Here is a 21366-nt window from a genome sequence, read left to right as displayed (position 1 = left end):
TTCGCGATACTAGACAGGTCCATTTGGTCACGTATGATATGATTAATAGCTGGATTTAGATTTTGCGATGGGTTCTGTTTCACACCGTTAAATAAGAGAGAATCTAGCTTAGCTTCCTGCTCATAATCGTCAACTTTCGCCTCTAGTTGAGTTACCCTGTTCTCAAGGGTTTCAATAGCATGCAAGTAACTTTTGAGCTGATTTTCATGATGTTAAACTTTGGGCTAAATTCAATAATGATCGCATCGTGTATTTCTGAAACCATGGTCTCTGTCGAAAACTTGGCAGTACTAGCCGCTGGAGTTGACCCGGTCGATTTCAGTTTTTCGGCTATTTTCTTTTCAACTGTCTCTGATTAATTTTTCTTTGTAGCGAGCAAATCGTGCCCGGTAGCATTAACAAGATTTCGCAATTCTGCTGCACAATCAGCAGCAGTATTGAACCCTTCAAATACTGTTCATAAACATCCGGATAATCACGTAATTCATCAAAAGCAGCATCTACTCCTCTCGTTTCCTTGGCTGTAGCTTCCGTTAAATTATCTTTATAACTGACAAGCTGCCCAGAAGTAACTAATTGGTGATCATGTTTTTTTCCATAGCAGAAAACGTGATACTTTTTAGGCCCTTTTGAAGTGGAGACAGACTCCAGAATCCGAACTGGCCATAATGGGTAGCCTGCGAACCTAGCTAGAAAGAGATCCCCGGTTTAGTGTCGACTGGTACATTTGGACTCATTTTGAAACTTGGATAACGGAAGCAATCGTGAGGGAAGTGTTTGAGGCTGTCTACCTTGTCCCCTCAATTTAAGGGGCAAGCCCGGCGGGTACCACGGCTCTTGCAAACAACTCACTCACCCCTCTTCTGGTTACTTTTCTCCTCCCACCCAATTAATTGCCAATTGCCAATAAATATCGGAAAGTCTGTAAATATTGGATAGCCTTAATTATATATATTATACAGGTCACTGATCATGAGAATATCAATAATATAATCCATAGTTTCCAAGGTAATTTCCACTCAAGAAGAAAAATAATTCGCTTATTCAAATTATAATTCCTTGGTCACTGAATTAAATATTAGCTGTAGGTCAGGTAGAGACTATAATCCTTTAGTAATAGGTTATATCCAAAAAATGTCTTCACACCATGAACTCTGAATGAAGACTGAATGAACTCTGAATGAAGGTAAGAAAGTCCATTCTTGATGAAGAATATCAAAATGAAGCAACAAATTTATCTTTGTCGGCGATACTAATTTGCTTTTTTAGGGGTTTTGCGTGGTATTTGTTGTTCTTTTTGTTTTGTTCTTTTTAGGAAAATGTTTGTACTATTCTTATTTGAAGATATGACATTAGTATTATAAATTAGATAGTTACCAGTATTGTGGGTGGTTATACCATGTGGCGATCAATGATGATCCTTCAAAGCCAGCATTGCTTTTAAAGACAAGGAGCAAAAAAGGACCTTATATTGTTCTCCTCAAGAATGAAAAGTAGTAATAACTCTCAAAAGGGTCTTTTGCGGATGCCTTGCGGTACATACCAAACTCAAGCTCTGTGGGCAGTGAGACCAGCCCCTGAATATCTTACCGCCTGGGAAAGAACATCCATTTGTCGGGAAGGATATCAAAATGCAGCAGAAGAATTTATAATTTTTTGCCATGTAATTTTGTTGGTTGTTTGTAAGGTATTTTATTTTTATTATTTTTTTTTAACAAAATTTTGGTAACATTTCTTTTTTGAAGAGATTCCACTAATATTGTAAATTAGATAGTTACCAGTTTTACGGGTGATTATACCATACAACAGTCAATCAAAATTCTTCAAAGCCAGCACTGCTTTCATAGACATGGAGTAACTGAGGACCTTATGTCGTTCTTAATAAGGGGGAAAAGTAGTACCAGTTCTCAAAAGAGTTTTATGGGGGAACTTCGTGGTGCCTGCCACAACCAAGCTCTGTGGGTAGTGAGAACTGCCCCTGCACAACTAAGAGTCTTGAATCTCGAATAGTTAAACTAATTATTACATTAATTAAATTATTTTTGTTTGGGCAACGTGAAGTGTTGCTGCAACGCCTTATTGAATCTTCGATTTCTTTGCATAGATTAAACGTTTTATTTTTTGTTAAACTTTTTAGTCGATTTCTTTGTATAGATTAAACGCTTTAGTTTAACGTTTTAGTCGATTTTTTTTTGCATAGATTAAACGTTTTAGTCGATTTCTTTGCATAGATTGGACGTTTTAGTTTAAAGTTTTAGTCGATCTTTTTTTGCATAGATTAAACGGTTTTCTTTTGTATAGATTAAACGTTTTAGTCGATTTTCTTGCATAGAATAAATTTTTTTGTTTTAGTTAAACGTTTTAGTCGATTTCTTTGTACAGATTAAACGTTTTAATTTAACGTTTTAGTCGATTTCTTTGCATAGATTAGACGTTTTAGTTTAAAGTTTTAGTCAATTTCTTTGCATAGATTAAACATTTTAGTTTAAAGTTTTAGTTGATTTTTTTGCATAGATTAAATTTTCTAGTTTTAGTTAAACGTTTTAGTCGATTTCTTTGTATAGAATAAACTTTTACTGTAACGTTTCTGTCGATTTCTTCGCATAGATTAGACGTTTTAGTTTAACTTTTTCGTCAATTTTTTGCATAAATTAAATGTTCTAGTTTTAGTTTCACGTTTTAGTCGATTTCTTTGCATATATTAAACGTGTTAGTTTTAATCCCTCGAAGAACATTAAATGGTATATCAAGAAGAATTTTCGCTTCCAAAAGATTGGTGACACGGCTCAAAAAAGGCGATTTCAAAATACATTTTTTGTTAAAAACAACTTTATTCTGTGTTTCCCAACACCGAACCAGTGTTCTCATTTTTAAAAACACACTATGTATTCAGGCTAAGGCTTTGTTACTTTACCCCAAAAACGTAAATTCTGACTCAGGAATTCCCCCTATTTAGGAAAATACAACACATGCAAATTAAGGTTAAATTCCATTTTCTAGAAACATGTCAGTTATAATTTGTCTCCAATGTATCATATGTAGCCCAATAACAATGCTTAAGTAAAGAACACAAGCTTCAATGTATTATTTATTTGTACCCTCCCCAGCCAATATTATACGGAAAATGTTGTCGTAGAATCTCCAGAACACGCTCATTTGATTGGAAATTAGAAATTACAGTGCCCTTTTCAAGAATCAAGGATGATTAGAGGGTAATCAGCCCCCAAACAGGTTCCTTTTAGCTACTTGCCCCCGTAAACCTCCTAAGGCATCCATTCAAATTTCTTAGGTAGCTATTTCCTTTAAAATAGTCAAAAGACCTAGGAACTATGCCTCGAAGGACAATAAACCACATCTCCTTGGGCAAGTACTGTAAATTATGCAAGTTTTATCTCTCCTTTTTAGTGTGAGATACTGTATATACGTGTATATCCTCTATTTATACGAGTATACGGGTATATTTATATCCTCTCACTCATTTTGGGCACATGAGTGGCGTCTTTCTGCCCGTTACAGATATTACTTTTACATCCCGATATCGTTTTAGTCTACATATTTCTTCCAACAGCCTTTCTTAAAAAATTTTACCATGTCAATTTCGTTCTATACTCTCGTAGGGAAAACTTTTTTGTCTTAATATTGTTCTATTTTTCTTAAAAATCACGATAAACCTGACAATAAATCTGGATCTTTGTAAGTATCTGCACTATTTCACAAATTTATTCTTGCTTTTGTGATCACTCAGTTTTATATCTTTCTGGATTGTATCCTGTTTTAAAAAGAAAAGATTTTAAGGCTCTCAAGTCATCTTATTTTCGTTTCCTCCGATTTTTGTTGTATCTTCCTCCCTGGTACAAGAACAGTGATATGGTAACAAATTCCGGGGCCCCAGATCTATCAAATAAACTTAAAGTGCTACGCCAGAAACTATCAGACACGATACATTTTACTATTAACCCTTCTCATGGTCTTCTAAAATGCTTTCTGCATTAATTTAATGTGTTATCAGAAGTTTTTTTTTGTGTGTGTGTTTGTCTTATACTCCGCTGTTTCAAATGGGTCACAAATAAATTATAATAAGTAAACTAAAAAAATAAATAATCACAAATAAATAAATAATAAATAAATTATTATTATTATTATTATTATTTATCCACTATCATTTACATAAACATTACCATGGTTGCGATGCCACATTTGCTATCTATTGGGGCATTAATGTCACTCCCGTTCAGATTGACTTTGTTTTGGAAGGAAGGGCCAGATTCATCAAAAGGGCAAAACTGGGAATTTGAATAGGAATGATTAAGAACAGTTGAGAATATGTGAGAAATTGCCTTTAATAGACTGAAATTAATTTGAGTGTTTACGACCGGACAATAATAAACAATTCCTAGTTAAATAGTCTACTAAATCAAGAAATGCTGTTGAAAATTCTAGAAATATTGAGTTAGCGAAGGCAAACAATTGCTAATTCTAAGCTTTCTGTAAAATTTTTAAGTTTTCTCTGTAAGCTGGTTCTCAGAATATTTTCAAAATATTAGGGAAAGTTTGTCTTGAAGTCAATCGTTTACCGTCTCTGAAATGTTCTTCTTTTATCCTCTTAATATGATTCTTAATAATTGGTTCTTATTATGGCTTATAAAACCACCCTATTCTTATTATGATTTGCGTATTGTTGAATGTTTTATGTGGCTTTTGAATTATTTATATTATTAGTGACGTTCATCTTATTTTATTTTTGTTGTGCAATAGCTCAAATTACTATAATGTATTTGTATTTTTTTCAATTCTTAAACATTTTTTTTTAATTTACGCAAAGTAATGCAACTGCTACTAGTCGGCAACCGTTCCAATATTATTATCTTACTGGCATTTCTTATCACCAGGCTATGGTAATTTATCGTCATCTATTGGGTTTTTTAGGTTGGGGGAATGGGGTCTAGTGGCTTCTGATAGATGGCTCACTGAGAATATCTAATTTGGAGCAGTTAAATTCGGGAAGAATTTTAGTAGACTGTAGATAAAATTCTCTTTCTATAAAGTTGAATCCTTATGTTCAGATGCCAATAAATTTTAAATTACCCTAATATATTTATATTAATTATAAGTCACCTTATATATGTTTTTATGTTAATTACAGAAGAATTACGGAAGCTACAGAATAATATTAATGAACTGGAAAAGCAGCTCAAACTGGAGAAGGCTCAGCATTCTGAAACGAAACAGAAATTGCAGTCTGGCTCGTCAGTAGATATAGAGCAACTTCAGAAAGTTAGACAAGAAAAGCATAAGCTCCAGAAAGAAGTAAATATCATCTTTTTACATCCTAGGCTTAAGATTTCGACTTAGGGTATGTACATACATCCTTACAAAACGGTTTCAGCATTTGAAAATAAACCTGTCCACATTAAGATGGACTATCTGAAATCAAGATAGTGTTTGCAATGGAAGATTCAACCGTAAAGAAACGGTATACATGATAGTTAAAGAAAGAAGAAAAAACGGTATTTCTTCTACTCCACACTTCATACTTCTACTTCTTTTACTTATAAACAAAAGGTTAAGGGCGCTATTACATCGTTTTTCAAGCATGTGTGAATATTTCACGATTGTAGTTTAGTTCAAAGAGCATAGGTAACTTACAAAAGTGGAAACTAACGACAACGTTTAAAAAAAAAAGTCATCTACCCTTTGTTGTTTCTTCACCTCCCAGTTTCTGAAAAGCGCATAATTATGAAGCTAGAAAAACTACCAAGAAATGCCAAACGTTGGATGGCGTTGCTGTTTCCTTATCGACATTAGTGTCGGTTTCCACTCCGTATTCTTTAGGTATTTGCTAATAAGAATAACATGTACGAGGTTGATTTTAAAGGATAAACCCTTCGTTTTTCTGAAGTATAGGTTTGATTAGGTAATCTAACCATATAAAAAAAAAACCTCTGAACCAAACCAACACTGTTTTGACACCTATTCTATTAAGAAGAAAATCAGCGCTTGGTCTATCTATACTTTTACTTTTAGAATCTTATATATACTCTACCTATACTTTAATCTTTACTTTTAGAAAATTATCGATAGCTTGTCCATTTTTTGTATAATAACAAATAATGAATATCTCTTAATTGTTAAAAGTTTCACCTAAAGACCTACAGAGATTCAGTAATTGAAGGAGAATCTGAAAAAAAAACAACAAAAAAACCCTTTACTAATGTCCCAACAGTTGTGAATAATATCAGAGTTCACCCCTACAAACTTGTCCAATATCAAGCAAAAACCATCTGAACCCAATGCAGTATTGGTGGAAGAACTGATGAAGTACTAGATCCTGACGAATAACAAACACAGATAACAGGAATGACAAAGACAGAAAATACGAACACAATAACAAATAAAGAAAGCACAAAGTGGAAACAAAACAAATTGGCACATCGTAAAAGATAGCATTCATTTTAATAATGATACTAGTTAGCTATAAACTAATTATTAACTATAATATAACAGACTATAGACTATTATCTAATCTATACTCTATAATATATCTACAATCTATATCTATAATCTATAATATTCTATAGCTATAAGCTATAAACTATAATCTAAAACAAAACAAGAATCAGCAATAGGCCACATCGTATCAAATAAGCTAACAGAGAGACATCACTAACTTATTATAATAATTAAACAAATATTAGTGATAATTATAATAAACAAAATGATTCTAATAATAACTGAAGGCTATACAGCCACATACACAAACAAAACACAATGCAAAAATAAAATCAAAAGAGGGTTTTAACAACTTTTTTTGCTGAAACATATTAGGGATTTGTTTTACTGAATTCCTGGAATCTCCTCATCTCTCACCATTTCTGTTTGTCCTATGTTCATATTTGTCAAAGCATGTTTTTCTTTTTGTTTTACCTCTGTTTCTTTTTTAGCTTGCCTTATTTTTATCTGATGTTGATGATAAATAAAACGATGATAACCAGGATTTCATATTTTTGATCTTCCTCGTGTCCTTTCCTTGTTTTCTGTTCTGACCTATATTCGCCCAGAAAACTAAGACAATGGCTCAATTGTTGTTCTTTTGGTATGCTCTGTTTTTGCTTTCAAGTCCTCACTTCGGGGATTGCTTAAACCAGCTTCATCTGGCTTCCTTTGGAACGAGGTGAAAAACTTACATAGACTGGAAAGTCTGGAAAGTCAACGAGGTGACAAACTTACATAGACTGGAAAGTCGGGAAAGTCTTTTGTTCGACTAACTTGGAAATTAAATGCGAACTTAAACTAGCTTGAACTTAATTTAAACTTAAATTCTAGGTTATATTAAAAGAATGCTAGTAGACTATTGCTTGGAGGGACTTCTACTCCACAGAAATATTGCAAGTCCTATGAGCTATATTTTATTCACAGTTTCAAAAATTGATTTTAATGCTTAGTAGTTCTCTATATCTAAATTTGTTTAACCCTGAGGAGCACTACCTACTTTAGATTTGTAATGCTTCTATTTCTTGTTTTTTTCTTTTTTTTTTCTTTTTTTTACTGTTTTATCTTTTTCATATTTATATTTTTATGTTAGCTTAAACCTGTAGCAGACTATAAAGGTATCTATTCTGTTCTACCAAATAAATATTTTCTTCTATTAAAATTTTATTATTTGGAATATTAAAAAAAAAAATTATTTGTTGTATTATAATTGTTCTATTACTGAAACTTCGAAATGACGCCCTTTGCGCCACCAATGTCTCTGGAAGATTGTTAACTTTTCTTCATCCCATAAAGAACAAATTTCAATTAATCTTCTTAAAATAGCTTGTAGAGCATTTAAAACCATTTTAGTATTTTAACCGTTCGATTCAGATTTTTCAATTAAAGTTGTTCACGCTTTATATAATAATGATTATTTTGGTAATTGGCTAGAATTTAGAATGATTAAATATTTTTCTTTAATATTATAGGCCTGTGGATTAACTTAAAAGTTCTGAGCCATTTCAGTTCTTGTTGAACCAGTTCCCTTGGTTTTAATATATTGTTTTAGTTAAATTGATTATCTAATCGATTGATTTTTATATTTATTTTAAATTAATTTGTTTAGATGAAAATCTTTAGTATTAAAATATCATTAATTTCCGTATTGCTAAATACTTAGCTATCCCTTGTAGCCCATAGACCGAATCTTTAACATCTCTATGAACACTGTTATAAAATGTATATTATTAAAGTTTGTACTTATTCTGATATAATTATTCTAATTATGTGCTGAGATTTCTACTAATGACTCTTCTGAATTTTTTAAGCTTTTAGAAAAAGACGCAAGTATTTCCGAGTTAGAAAAGAAGCTGAAAGATACGGAAGAAAAAATAAAAAGAAGGGATAGTTCAACGAAGGAACAAAAAGAGAAAATTTTGACATTGGAAAAAGAGGTATTTTTATTTTGTTTTTATTTATTAAACTACTATGCATGGCTTTTACGCTGCGTGTTCATTTTATTAAAACTTTCAAAACCGTTTTAAAATCTCGTTTTGGTAGAAACGAATGAGCGTGTGTCACTCCTCCATAATTTTCAAAGAAAAAGGAGGTATTGTTTTTAGTTTTATTTGGGGAGGGGGGGAGCTTTTTGTTTGTAGTTCTAAATAAATAAAAAAATCTAAGAATCAGACTGTGTATATGAATAATGTGACTTTATTTTAGTATGAATGACATTGATTTGTTTGTGGAGCCCCGTCATTATACTAAATAAATAAATAGCATATACCTGCATAGTAGCTTACGTACGCTAAGTAGTTCACGTACGTAGTGCAAAATCTCTCTGATATAGGACTATCCCGATTAAAATCAATAACTTTTACATGATCTGTAGGGGCGTTTCCTCAATATTTTGCTCAGAATGTTAAAGTTTGAACTTTTGTCCCAATTCTTTAAAAACGACTGTTAAAAGGCAAGCGCACTTTAATTAGAATAATAGGCTTTTTTAAAAGCTCTAACAAAACTTTAGTGCAAAGATTGGGGCATTGAGGAGGGGACAATCCCCTCCTATAATTATAAATTGTTGTTCGTTCTAAGTTTTGATGCCGCTCCCTACTTTTCATTGAAAAAAAAACATATTTTAATAGTTTAAGTTGGATTGTTTTTAAATAGTTCTGAAAATTACCCCCCCCCCCACTGTGGAAATTTTTTACTACAAATATCCCCCCACCCCGTAGTAGAAAGTTGCTTCCTAAGAAAATTCGCTCTAGAGAATTTATCCCGTGGAAACTCACCCGTGAAGAATTTGTTCTGTGGAAAATTCCACCACCTACGGAAAGATATTCTGGACAATTCAAATCCGGTAAAAAATTTCCCCCGGACAGTTCCCCTTAATATTTCCGCATGCATGGTTCTGTATCCGAAGGCTATCCCCAGAAAAGCACATATAAAATAAATTCAGACATACAACACTTATTTACGCTTAGGATTTATAAATTGCGATCATTAAAAAAAAAAGAACATCAATGCCTTGATCTTCATGCTAAAGTTCTATGGTACCTTTAAAAGAGTTTCTTATTCTAATATAACGACCCTTGTGTTTCAGGAGCTGTTCTTAAGATATTGGGACAAACAGTCAAACTTTAGCGCAAAGATTAAGGTATCGAGGAGGTGGCAGCCCCTTCATATACGGAAAATTTCTATTCGTTTTTATTTTTAATGTTGCTTTTCACTTCCAGTTAAAAAAAAACTTGTTTTTTATTTAATTTCGTATCATTTTCAAATAATACCGGCAATTTTGGCTCACCCTGCAAGAGAAATTTTTTCCCCTTGCGAAAAACTACTCCGTAGAAATTTCCCCCACGTAAAATACACTCCCTTTCTTAAAATTTCCACTGGACAATTCTGTCCTCACTGGAAATCCCTCTTCTGTTAAATTTATTGCGGACGATTTAGCCTGAAAAATTCTCCTTATCATGCTTTCATTTGAAAAAGACTTTAATATCTAATCATTTTTCCGATCCCTCCGGAAATCCCCTCTTTCGCGGAATTTTTTCCTGGAAATCCAAACACACTGAGAATAGCCCCTGGACAATTCCCATGGAACTTCTCCAAATGCAAAATTGGGTAGGCAAGGACAAAGTAAGATAAAAAAAAATTTCGTATAGGAATTCTGGCAAATTCCCCCAGTATAAAACTTCCCTTGGAAAGTTATCCCTCAGGAAATTCACCCCCCCCCCGAAAAATATTGGAATACTTACCAATAAAAAATACTATATGTAAATAATACGCTAATTTCATGACTTACATCCTTTACCCAAGAGGCTTTGTGGGCTCAGGTTATCCCAAAAGGCATGGCTGCTAGGATTTTCAAATATGCTGAACAAAATGGTTATCTCAAATTTTTGATCGGACGACTTCGAGGAGAATATCGGGTGAGAGGGGGACTAGTTGCCCTCTAATCTTTTTTCTCACTTAAAAAGGACAATAGTATTTTGATTTCAATTCGAATCTGTGGTCTTTCTTCCAGCAAAAAATACAAATTTCATGTTTTTGCAGACTGGGGCTTGAAACTTCTACAACAGGATTCACAGACTTCAGTTTGATCTTTATTAAGAGTGCTTGACTTTTAGGGAGTGTTTCCCCCTCATTTTCGAAAATCAGGCAAGTTTTCTTGATGAATAACACTGAATTTAATGAATCTTATATATTTGGAATCAGCATAATAAGCGGATTCTCTTGATATATCTATTGATATCAAATTCAATTTTTAGACTTTTTGTTATTATTGAGCCGCGTCACTCCTTACTTAAAGTTTCTTACCACGAACTGTTTCTATATTATAAAGTGTATACTATATAGTAATAAATAAATTAATAAATCTTATCACGTAATGCAAACTTGGAAAAAAATATGATTTTAATTATTTGAATAAATCATAATTTATCCCTTATCAACATGAACAATTTGCTGTAAGTTTCAAAATCTCTTTTTTTCATTTGATGGTAACATGGGGCCCTTTCAAATGCAAGGCTCCATTGGGCTCAATCACTTAAATTGGCTTTTATCCGGTCCTGGCTCTAAACAGTTGGATAAAAAAAAAACACTAACTCTAGTATTACATTTTTCGTTTTTATGTATACCCCACAAATTCAACCGTTATATGTTTCTATTCTCCCCGCTCAAAACTAAGATAAACCTACATTATTCAAGCTTCCACAGAAACTGGTCAGTTTCTTTTAGTTTATCCTTTCCTTTATGACTAAAGATTTGGCTCATCTTCCAGTGTTCACTGTCATTTCTACATGATTTGAGAAAAATGATTCCAACATTGCCCCCCGACCCTCCTGAAGATTTTTACGAAATTACTCCACTGAGTAGTATAAGTAGTTGTAGACGCTTTGAAAGACTAAAGGAGATATTTTCCAAAGGAATTATCTAAGGATATTTGCTAGGTATGTTCTTGAATAGCCATATATTAAACGACAAGCTATACAAAAATATGGTCCAATCCTATTATGAAAACTGGTATTTATCATTAGGTCATGTTTTATAGATGAATGATGAAAAGTTGTCAAAAAGTGGGTTTTTCTGCTAAACAAAACTGCCAAACTGATTTGACCACATGGGACCAAACGAAATGGTAATTGAAGAAATTCCTTAGAAAGGATAAAATAAATCTGAGCATGACGGGAGGGAGTAAATAGTGAACGTTTGAGTAGATTGGGTTGGACGAGAAACCTGAAAAGCTGAGTTGGCCTCATTTGGCCTTGTACTGTGATAAACTGGTGTAAAAGTAGGATTAAACGTCTAATTCGGCTTACAATTAATTAATTTATCGTTTTAGTATAATTAATTAATTATAATTAATAATATTATAATTAATATATTATATATTAATTATTTATTATATATATATATATATATATATATATATATATATATATATATATATATATATATATTAATATATATAATTATAATTAATTAATTAATCATTTGTAACTGAAGCAAACAATGAAAAGAGAAAGGAAACTTATTGAAGTAAAAATGTCCAATCATTTGGATTTGTATCCTGTCTAAGTATTTTCAATACCTAGATGGCAGCAGTGTTCTTTATACTTTTTGGGATAATCCAACACAGAAAAGAAAAGCATCATGTGCTCGAATGTGGGGCGAAATGTTAAATAAGACGATTTAAAGAAATACAAACACAGTAAAGTGAAGGAGGATTTGCAGCTATGCTGGTATCAGATGGCTTGGCTTTGTTATTACAAAACGTCTGTAGTAGCTGATTGTTTTATCAGGGTGGCAACCCGGGGTTTTCTCGTAATCGTTTGTAAGTGAAATAAAGCTTGTCTAATCAAAAATGTATTAATGAATGAATGTATTTTATAACCAATCAATAAAAAAAGGCGTGACGATGGAGTATCAAAAAGAAGAAAAAGGAAGACACATTCAAAAATAGGAACTAATATATACAAAATAGAAACACGAATAAACTAGTTTATTCAAAATAACTGTGAACGGAACTAAATACAAAACGTGGGGAAGAACAACAGCATTATACGTTTTCGCGAGGAGCTTTTTTGTCATATTTGTTTGTGACAGTACTACAGAAGCATAAGCAACCCGGATTTTCTTTTCAGTTCTAGCCACCAATAACCTTCTTGTTGAAGAGGCAACCAACTAAAGGGGCACCTTTAGTTGGTGATACATATAAAACAGCGCACCGACAAAATCAATTGCAACCCCACGCCTAATCAGCTCCATCATTGCCTGTGAATGAATCAATGAACCAAATGCATTAGTAACATCATACATAAGGCTAATACGTTTTCTAAGAGATAAGTTTCCTTGTTATTTATAATAGTTTGACCCGCTCTCGGGAATTTTAATGAAGAGGAAGGTGCCAAATGGAAAAAAATAGAAAAATAGGGAATCATGTAAATAGTTTGAAAACAATTGTTAATTCCTTAAAATGTTGGGAAGGTCGAGGACCAAAATGTTCTTTTGCAACAAATATGGCAGTTTGTAGCTGATTGTTTTATCGGGATGGCAGGCCGGACTCTTACCTCAAAAATGGTTGTTTGTACCATTGAAAAATGTTTGTAGCCACAAAAAGGATCTTCCGAAGCGAGAAAAATCGCCTCAACACGCTTCCACTTGAAGTTAAAAAAAAATCGTATAGCGAGGTGATATTTTTAAGAAAAAAGAGAATGGATGTTTAAAAATTAATAACACGCATTAAGTTCAAGGTTCTTTATTACAGAACCTTGTACTTTTAGATCATAATCTTTTAGATCAAGGTTCAATTCATCATTGAGCATTAGATCATATTCTGTGCTGTATGAAATATGCTGCAAAGAATACAAGGACCTGGGAATCAAAGAAAATGCTTGGAAGGAGGTGGCGAAAGCACTTCATGAATCGGTAAAATATGTTTGGTATTTGTTCAATCTTGGAAATGAGTAGACTAGCTCTATAAATAAAGGGAAAAAATGTCAAAAGCTATTTTCTGAAAATCTCCATGCTCCCTCTATTTATATTAGTATGTATTATAGATGTACGTGTAGCCAATAGAATTTTCAAAATATAATAAAGATGATTCAATTAAAACCAAAATAATTAAAGAAAAAAAATAGCCTTCAGCGTGAATAGCCAAGCGATTTTCGTTTCGCCCCAGGAACTATTTTTTTTCAAAAGTAATTTTTGTCTCTCTCTGTCAGAACTTAGCTTAAGGCTTGGACATGTGTGACATATGTTTGTACTTCTGTCCACTTCTGGCTACAAAAGAGTTTTCTCTTTTTTACTTCTGATTTATTTCTATTTACTCACTATTTTCTTTTCTTTTTCTTCTTTCTTCTTTTGTGTGAAGCTGGAGACTGAAAAGACAAAACTGAAAGACTGTGAAATCGCTCGTAAAGAGCTAAAAGATGAAAATCAGAGAGAGAAGGACGAAGCAAAGGAACAACTGACTTCATCTAAAAACAAGATTGCAGATTTAGAGAACTCAATTATCCAAAAAGAGAAGAAATTCAAAGAAATGGTAAGATTGGTGCTCCCGTGTAGAAACAATTAAACCATAATTATAGCGTAGTAAATATATAGTAAAAGTGTGCAGTATTAATTAAAAATGTAATCTATCAGCAATGCAGCGATTATGAAATATTCAATTTGTTAATAGATCTTCTATAAACTGAATGATCAAACACGAAATTTTGTGGGGAAAGTATATAGTTTACCATCAGAGGGGAGGGGAAGTAAGATTTTTTACTTGGGTAGTTTGAGGACGAATTGGCCAATATTGTTGAATAAGAAAAATCTAAGTAATATCTAAAATTTTCAGATTTATGGCTAGCGAGGTAGGATTTTTAGCTTTAAAGTCTTGTTTTTGAATTTTTTTTCTTTTTCTGTGTGTGTTTTAAGCCTTTATTTATTTTTTATTTTTTGGTTTTTGATCTTCCTATTTTTAGTCTTTATTGACTTATATTTTTTAGGCTTTGTCTAAGACTTGAATTTTTCTTGGATGTTCTAGTTTAGTTGCTGTTGCTTATCGTATTAATTTTATTAATAATAAAATAGATCAAGAGTAGATTAATATCTAATATGAAAAGAAAAGATTCTAAGTTTAGAATTGCAGAACCTAATTTGTAGAATTTAAGCATTTAAGTTGAAAATTTAAGCGTAATTCATTTTAGAATTTAAGCCATTGTTAAAACAATATACGACATAATTCTCGTTGCCAGATCATGGTTGCAACGTTAGACACATCCTGGTAAAGAACAAACTCTAGCCCATAATAGCCAAAAATTTTGGTTTCCAAAAAAATTCGGAGGGAGAATCATCATTTGAAGCTGGTGAACTTATTTTGACTATTCTTAATGGTAAAGATTTGTTGCAAAAACAGATTTGTAGGTATTTCGAAAAATAGCCGTAATCCCCCCCCCCCCAAAAGAAGAAAATGGTGTCAAATCAAAATGAAAATTGAACCATTTGGAACAACATAACCAAAAACCTCATAAAAGAGAATTACAGTCCCCCACACTAATCAACAAGGAAAATGACCTTTGAATCAAAGGACCAGAGTAATGATTAGAAGTATTTTTAATTAGTGTTGCCCGATGTTTGGTTTAAAGTTGCGTCACCATAAAAATGAAAATGTGCCGGAAGATCCATTTTTCTAGTGAAAATGAGCCGAATGAAAAATTTCTTCCCCAAACAAGCGCTGATTTGAAAAAATTAATGCGCAAACACATCAAAAAAGCCAAAAAAGGGCACAAATGCGCCCCATCTGGCAACTCTACGTTGGATACACATGCTAGTCAAGCTTTCTATGTTGAAACTTTGGATTTCATGCAATATTAAGTATCAGGTTACATAAAAAGGGGTTAATAAATTATATATTTTGTTTTTTTGCTTTGTGTTTATTCTTCTTAGACTTTCAGATCTTCCTTTAGACTTCCTCATGTTTATTTTATTGAACCTGCAGATAAACATTTCCATTTCAACTTTTAAGCAATTAGTTTGAACGTTATAGACTTTAAATTTTTGAAATTCCTTTATAAATTTTAGGAATTAACAGTCAAAGAAGAAGCTAAAAGGTTTGCTGAAGTTGCCATGAAAAAAGCCGAAAAAGAGATCAAACTTCTGAAAGACGAGCTTCAGTCAACTAAAATAAAAGCTGAAGACTTGGAGCAAAAATTATATCGCGTAAGGTGTTTTCTTTATAGCTAAGAACCTTTCCAAAAACTCTTTTGTAGTAAGATATTGTACCAGTAATGTATAATAGGATATAGTATACAGAGGAGGGGGCATTGTGCAACCTCTAGCCCCGAACAATGAGGATTTTATGTAAGTATTCCAGGATATTTCTCTGTTCCAGGATATTCCTATATTCCAGTATATTTCTATTCAGGAGTATTCCAGGATAAATATAATCCACGTATAATATACCTTTTTTGTAATATTTATGACCCTCCTCTCTTTCAAAACGTCTTTCCTCCCTAAAAAACGGTTTTGTATTAAATATACACCCTATTTCTAGGCTTACATTTTTTTTCAGCACAAACGTAACTATTAAATGAGGTCTTTGTAGGTACGCATGATTTTAATTGTTTTACCCAATGCTTGAAGTGTTTTACATGCAAATTAGACTGTTATTGCTCTTTTTTAATTTGCAAATCTTTCCAGCTGGCAGTTAGTTCAGTTGCTGGTACCTAAAATATTAAATGTAAATAAGGCCGTCTTCGTCTGGATAAAGCTCTATAGTTGGTGGTAGGAGGGCCCCCTTTTTCTGTCCCTAAAGTTTTTTTTTCTCAGTCTCTATTCCTAAGTTTCCAGCTCAGCAATGTGATTTACATGTAGTGTTTTTATATGTTTTTAGTTTTTTTTTTGCGTCAGGCGGAATAATTATTTGAAAAAGATCTTAATATTATACTATCATTTTTTTCCCCATCATCATCCCAGCCCGGGTAGGTTTTTTAACGACTAAAAACACTGATTGCAAGTAAAGTATACTTGTACAGGCTATTTTGACGTCTTTGAATCTCGTCTAGAGTCAAAAGATCTGCTTGTAATATATGCAATGGGAAAAATACTTTAGTTTTTTCATAATGCCTGCTGCAAACTCTATTATTTCGATAAAGAGTGTAGTTGAGTTCATTCTGTAATTACTCTTTCGCTAGCTTTTTTGAAATCTAGTGATTCAAATGTAATATGGATTGTTCTCGCTAAAATCGTGTCTTAAAGACCGGTGGTCTTTGGGATCAAAAATCAGGGCAGTAGTTTTCTAATCTTGGGATCCAATGGTGGGGACAGTATTTTCCTAATTCTTGCATCCCAGGGTTTTTGTTCTGACAATATTTTATTTAGGTTCAAAGAAGTTAAACCCATTCGAAAGAATGGTTGGGGGGGGGGGAATATGTTTTTCCAATTTTAAAAATGAAGAGAAAAAGGCTTTTTTTCAAAATCTAGTATGGAAGCTTTCTCATTTTTCTTTTCTGTTGAATGAAGATAAAAAAAAACAATGTATTTTTCAAGTCTGTGGGTGGACACCAGCCCCTCCCCCTACGAATTTTCTTGACTGTTCCAAGGGGCGGGTCCTTTGGGAAGTTTTTTCTTGCAAATGTCCTCGGTTAGAGCAGCCAAGGTTAGAGCAACATTCCCTAACAGCAAGAAATTTGCACTTAGGAAAAAATTTGTTTCCTATTGACATCCATCTACATTATTGAACTAGCAAAATAGTTTTTAAAAGTCCTGATCTTACCGGTACACATCGAATAAACTGTCATTTAATCTGACTGTCGGTAACACTGAAATTTGTATCAGCATGAACTATTTTAGGGGAATATTTAGATTCAATGTTTTTGGCTACTGAAATTCTTAAGTTACTGCCCCGACTTTAAATCCATAGAGGCTCAGTCCTGATTTCTGCCCGGATACTAAACTCTGACTTTAGTTCTTTTGAACAAGAATCTATTCGAGACAGATATACCCCCATAAAGTTGGTATCAGATGTTGAACTATAGTTAGAAAACTTCGTGTCCGTTCCAAATGAAAAATTTGGGAATGCCTTACTTATGGAATGATGGTCTTGGTTTCCATGATCTACCAGCCGATTTAGAAATCCAGGCACTATTTATCTTAGAGGGTCAAGAAATTCAGTATTGGCAAGGGCTGGTTTTAAATTCTACAACATTGAATCATTATAATTTGGCTAAACCTAGTTTTGGAGAGGAAATTAATTTTAAATTCAATTTACCGGTTATGATTTTATGTCAATGGATTCAGCTTAGTGGGACCATGAAAAACCGAAGTACCCTCCCCATCCCTCGGAGTGCGTGCCAGTATTATGTTAAAACTGACAATAGAATTTCAGAATTCGAAAATGTTTGCATCTTGGTTTGTTTCAGTCTGAATCTGATAAGAGAACGACGGTTGAAAGATATCATAAGCAAGAGGAAGAATGGAAGAAAGAAAGAGATCAGTTGATAAGCAGGAATAACAACATTGAATTGGAACTTAAGGTAAGCTGCTAAGCCAAAAGCCTGCTTATCAAAGTAAACCCCTCCCCTATTAATGACAGAATAAGGGAACCCATGCCCCATATAAATACAAATTTTCTAATTTATACATTGTGTTGTCATATTTAAAGTAACACTCCTGTTTTGCCAAGTGCTTGGAAGTCCGTCCCCTTTTTTTGTGAAAACTCTTAGATTTGCAAGAAAGTTTAGTTTGAATGAAATGGAAAAAAGATCAGTTGATTTGCAAGAATAACAGCATGGAATAGAAAGTTAAGGTAAGCTGCTAAGCCGAAAGCCTGCTTTTCAAAGTAGACCCTTCCCCCTTCCCCCATTGATACACTAAATGAGGAAACCCATGCCTCATAAAAATACAAATTTTCTAATTTATACCTTGTGTTGTCATACTTAAAGTAACACTCCTGTTTTTCACTAGCTCTTACCCCGACCCCCCTCCCTCTACCACATGACAACAGCTGTTTCCTAAAGCCCTGTGCGTGCCAAGTGTCTCCCTTTGTTTGCAGAAACTCTTAGATTTGGAAGAAACTTTGTGTTTTATGCTTTTAAATGTGAAATTGAGGTTTCTTTCAACACTTTAGTCCCTCCTTATCAAATAGTCTTCAAGTATGTACTGTTACGCAAGAAATGACCTGGTCGTCGAGGTTCACAAATCTAAACTTAAAGTAAATACAACTCAAATAAAACTCTTATAATATATGAGTGTCATAACATCCCAATAGACAACCTGTATTAAACGAAAAGTAATAAAGGTACCAGGGCTGTATCCTGGACTGTGGACTCCTATGGATTATGGACTATGGAGGAAGGGTTAACTATAAACACATTTATTAAAGCATTAAAATAACTGAAGATACGGTGATCGGAGTTTGTCAGTAAAAAAAATGATACTGAAAAAAAAATTTGAGGTTTCGAGAGTTTATGGTTTGAGGAAAGCAAAACAGTTCAAAATAGGGATGAAACCTTTTAATTGACAGTGAACAGATATAAAATTTTTTAACTGGATATTTCGAACACATATACAGTGTTCATCATCAGCAGTAATATCTGTTCACTGTCAATTAAAAGGTTTCATCCCTATTTTGAACTGTTTTACTTTCGTCATGGAAAGGCAGTGTGGTCTTCGAAGTTATTTATGGTTCGAGAATAGATATTGCCTTAAATAGGATAAATGAGAAAGAGAAAGTGACGAGAAAATAAGAAATGAGAAGGTAGGTTACGAAATGTTTGGAAAAGTAGGTAATGAAAAGATCAAGCAAGTAGATATTTTCACTTATCTAGGCAACAACATTAGCAAGGATGGTGAATGCAGTGTAGTTGGAGAAAGCCAAGTAACCAAGACATAGGATATTTTTTCCCAAAAAAAAAAACATTTGGACGAATACAAAGATCAATCTTCGAACTAAGATTAGGATACCGGAAACCACAATAATAACAGTGGTCAAGCATGGCTTTAAATCGTGGCTATTTTTACACAAGGATGGTTTCACTTAAATATCCCGGTTATAAAAAGAATTTCTATGCAAATGCATTGCATTATCAATAGGTAATATTTTAATGCTTCTTTCATCTTAAGAATCGCTCTTTCGAAGCATCAAACTTCGAATCTTGAAAATGAACTTTGTTCTACAGCTACTGCAGACAACTCTGAAATATGGAATCAGAAACATCAGGATATATGCTCTTAGAGCCAGTTTGGGAGTCAGTGTAGAGTTTTTAATTCAGCTTTGTAAATTTAGTACTTGATGCTGCTTTTTATATTCCAAACCTTGTCCTATAAATGGTTTCGTAAATAATTTCAATAAAAGACAGCTGTTGAGTGTACAGGATATTTTTCAAAAAACCACGGCTCCAATTCACTTTTTTGACAAATATTTTCAAGCAAGGATCTTGCAGCACAACGGTAGTGTATTCACAGATAAATAAAATCTATCGTCATAGGCCTTCTTCACAGAAGGAGCTGTGACCAAATAGCATTCTCAATATGATTGTCAACTTTTCACACATGTGCATTTTCGTATGTCGTCATCTTGCATGCTGTCATCAGTAATGGTAGTGTATTCACAGATAAACAAAAACTATCGTCATAGGCCTTCTTCACAGAAGGAGCTGTGACCAAATAGCATTCTCAATATGATTGTCAACTTTTCACACATGTGCATTTTCGTATGTCGTCATCTTGCATGCTGTCATCAGTAATGGTAGTGTATTCACAGATAAACAAAAACTATCGTCATAGGCCTTCTTCACAGAAGGAGCTGTGATCAAATAGCATCCTCAAATTATTGTCAACTTTTCACACATATGCACTTTCGTATGTCGTCACCTTGCATGCTGTCATCAACAGACCGCTTTTATCATCAATAGTAGACAAATGCATAAAACAAAATAGTATATTATTTTCAAACCCTAAAACCATTTTGGATTAACTTTACCGAAAAGACAACAAAATGAAAAAAAATCACAAAAAAAAACTAACGACTGTACCAGATTATACATAGAAATCCCTCTTAAAACTTATTCCTCTTATCCTGCCGACAGGGATGGATCTAGACCAAAAGCCTCAGGGGGGGGGGGGGCAATGTGACAAGGACGCCAACAACTGACCGAATTGACAAATTCATTTTAAAAAGAGTGAAAACATCAAAAACAAGGAATGAGGGCTCCAGAAAAACTATTGACCGGAGGGAGGTCCCAATAAACTCCTGGATCCCCACTGGCCTGCTGATTCTCCAAAATCTAAAAACTCTCTCTGTAGTGCATTGCCACGAGGATATAATACCCCAAACTCCTAATACCCATCTGGTAATTGCTCTTTATAGTTTTCACCATTGATTCCTTGCCTTTTACGCCAATCACAAAACTTCATTATCATATATTCTTATTTGAATAATAATTGCTTCTTTTTTCTTTAAGGCAGAAAAGAAGAAGAGAGATCGAATGGAAAGGGAGCATGAACAAGAAGAGAAAGAGAGAAGTGATGAAATAATTTCACTGAAAGAGAAAATCAAACGACTTGATAATGATCTTAAGTCTGCAAATGAGAAATATGAAGAAATTAACAATCGGGACTCGAGAGGGAAAGGTAATCAGTTTATGACTTTATTTGTAAAGGGTGTGCGTATAGTTCTAAATTGCCGAGACCCTTTTTCTGTCCGCGTCCAAAGTGGCATTTCAGCACAGAATATTTACTCTTTATTTCACGGGAAGTTTGAACTACGTATGACTCGACCTACGGAATGTGCTATCCAATCAATGACCGCAACTTTTCTGGATGAAATTTTTTGTAGGAAAAAATTTTAGCTTTAGAAATTTTCTACTGGAGTACTCTTATGTCTACAAAATGTTTCAGCGGCGA

At 33.3% G+C, this 21366-nt stretch overlaps 1 protein-coding gene across 1 annotated transcript in view; it reads left to right on the top strand.

The window, feature by feature from the left end:
• LOC136040707 (centrosomal protein of 290 kDa-like) overlaps window positions 1–21366 on the top strand; it is a 229687-nt gene that overhangs the window by 116121 nt on the left and 92200 nt on the right. The window contains exons 17-22 of the mRNA XM_065725009.1: window positions 5144–5307; window positions 8301–8426; window positions 13847–14017; window positions 15544–15681; window positions 17883–17996; window positions 20925–21093. Coding sequence (XP_065581081.1) covers window positions 5144–5307; window positions 8301–8426; window positions 13847–14017; window positions 15544–15681; window positions 17883–17996; window positions 20925–21093 — 882 coding nt within the window. The remainder of the gene's footprint in view (window positions 1–5143; window positions 5308–8300; window positions 8427–13846; window positions 14018–15543; window positions 15682–17882; window positions 17997–20924; window positions 21094–21366) is intronic.

Source organism: Artemia franciscana, chromosome 21, assembly GCF_032884065.1.
Source record: "Artemia franciscana chromosome 21, ASM3288406v1, whole genome shotgun sequence".
Lineage (NCBI taxonomy): Eukaryota > Metazoa > Arthropoda > Branchiopoda > Anostraca > Artemiidae > Artemia > Artemia franciscana.
Note: the sequence above shows the minus strand (reverse complement) of the source record. Positions and strands in the feature narration are given on the sequence as shown.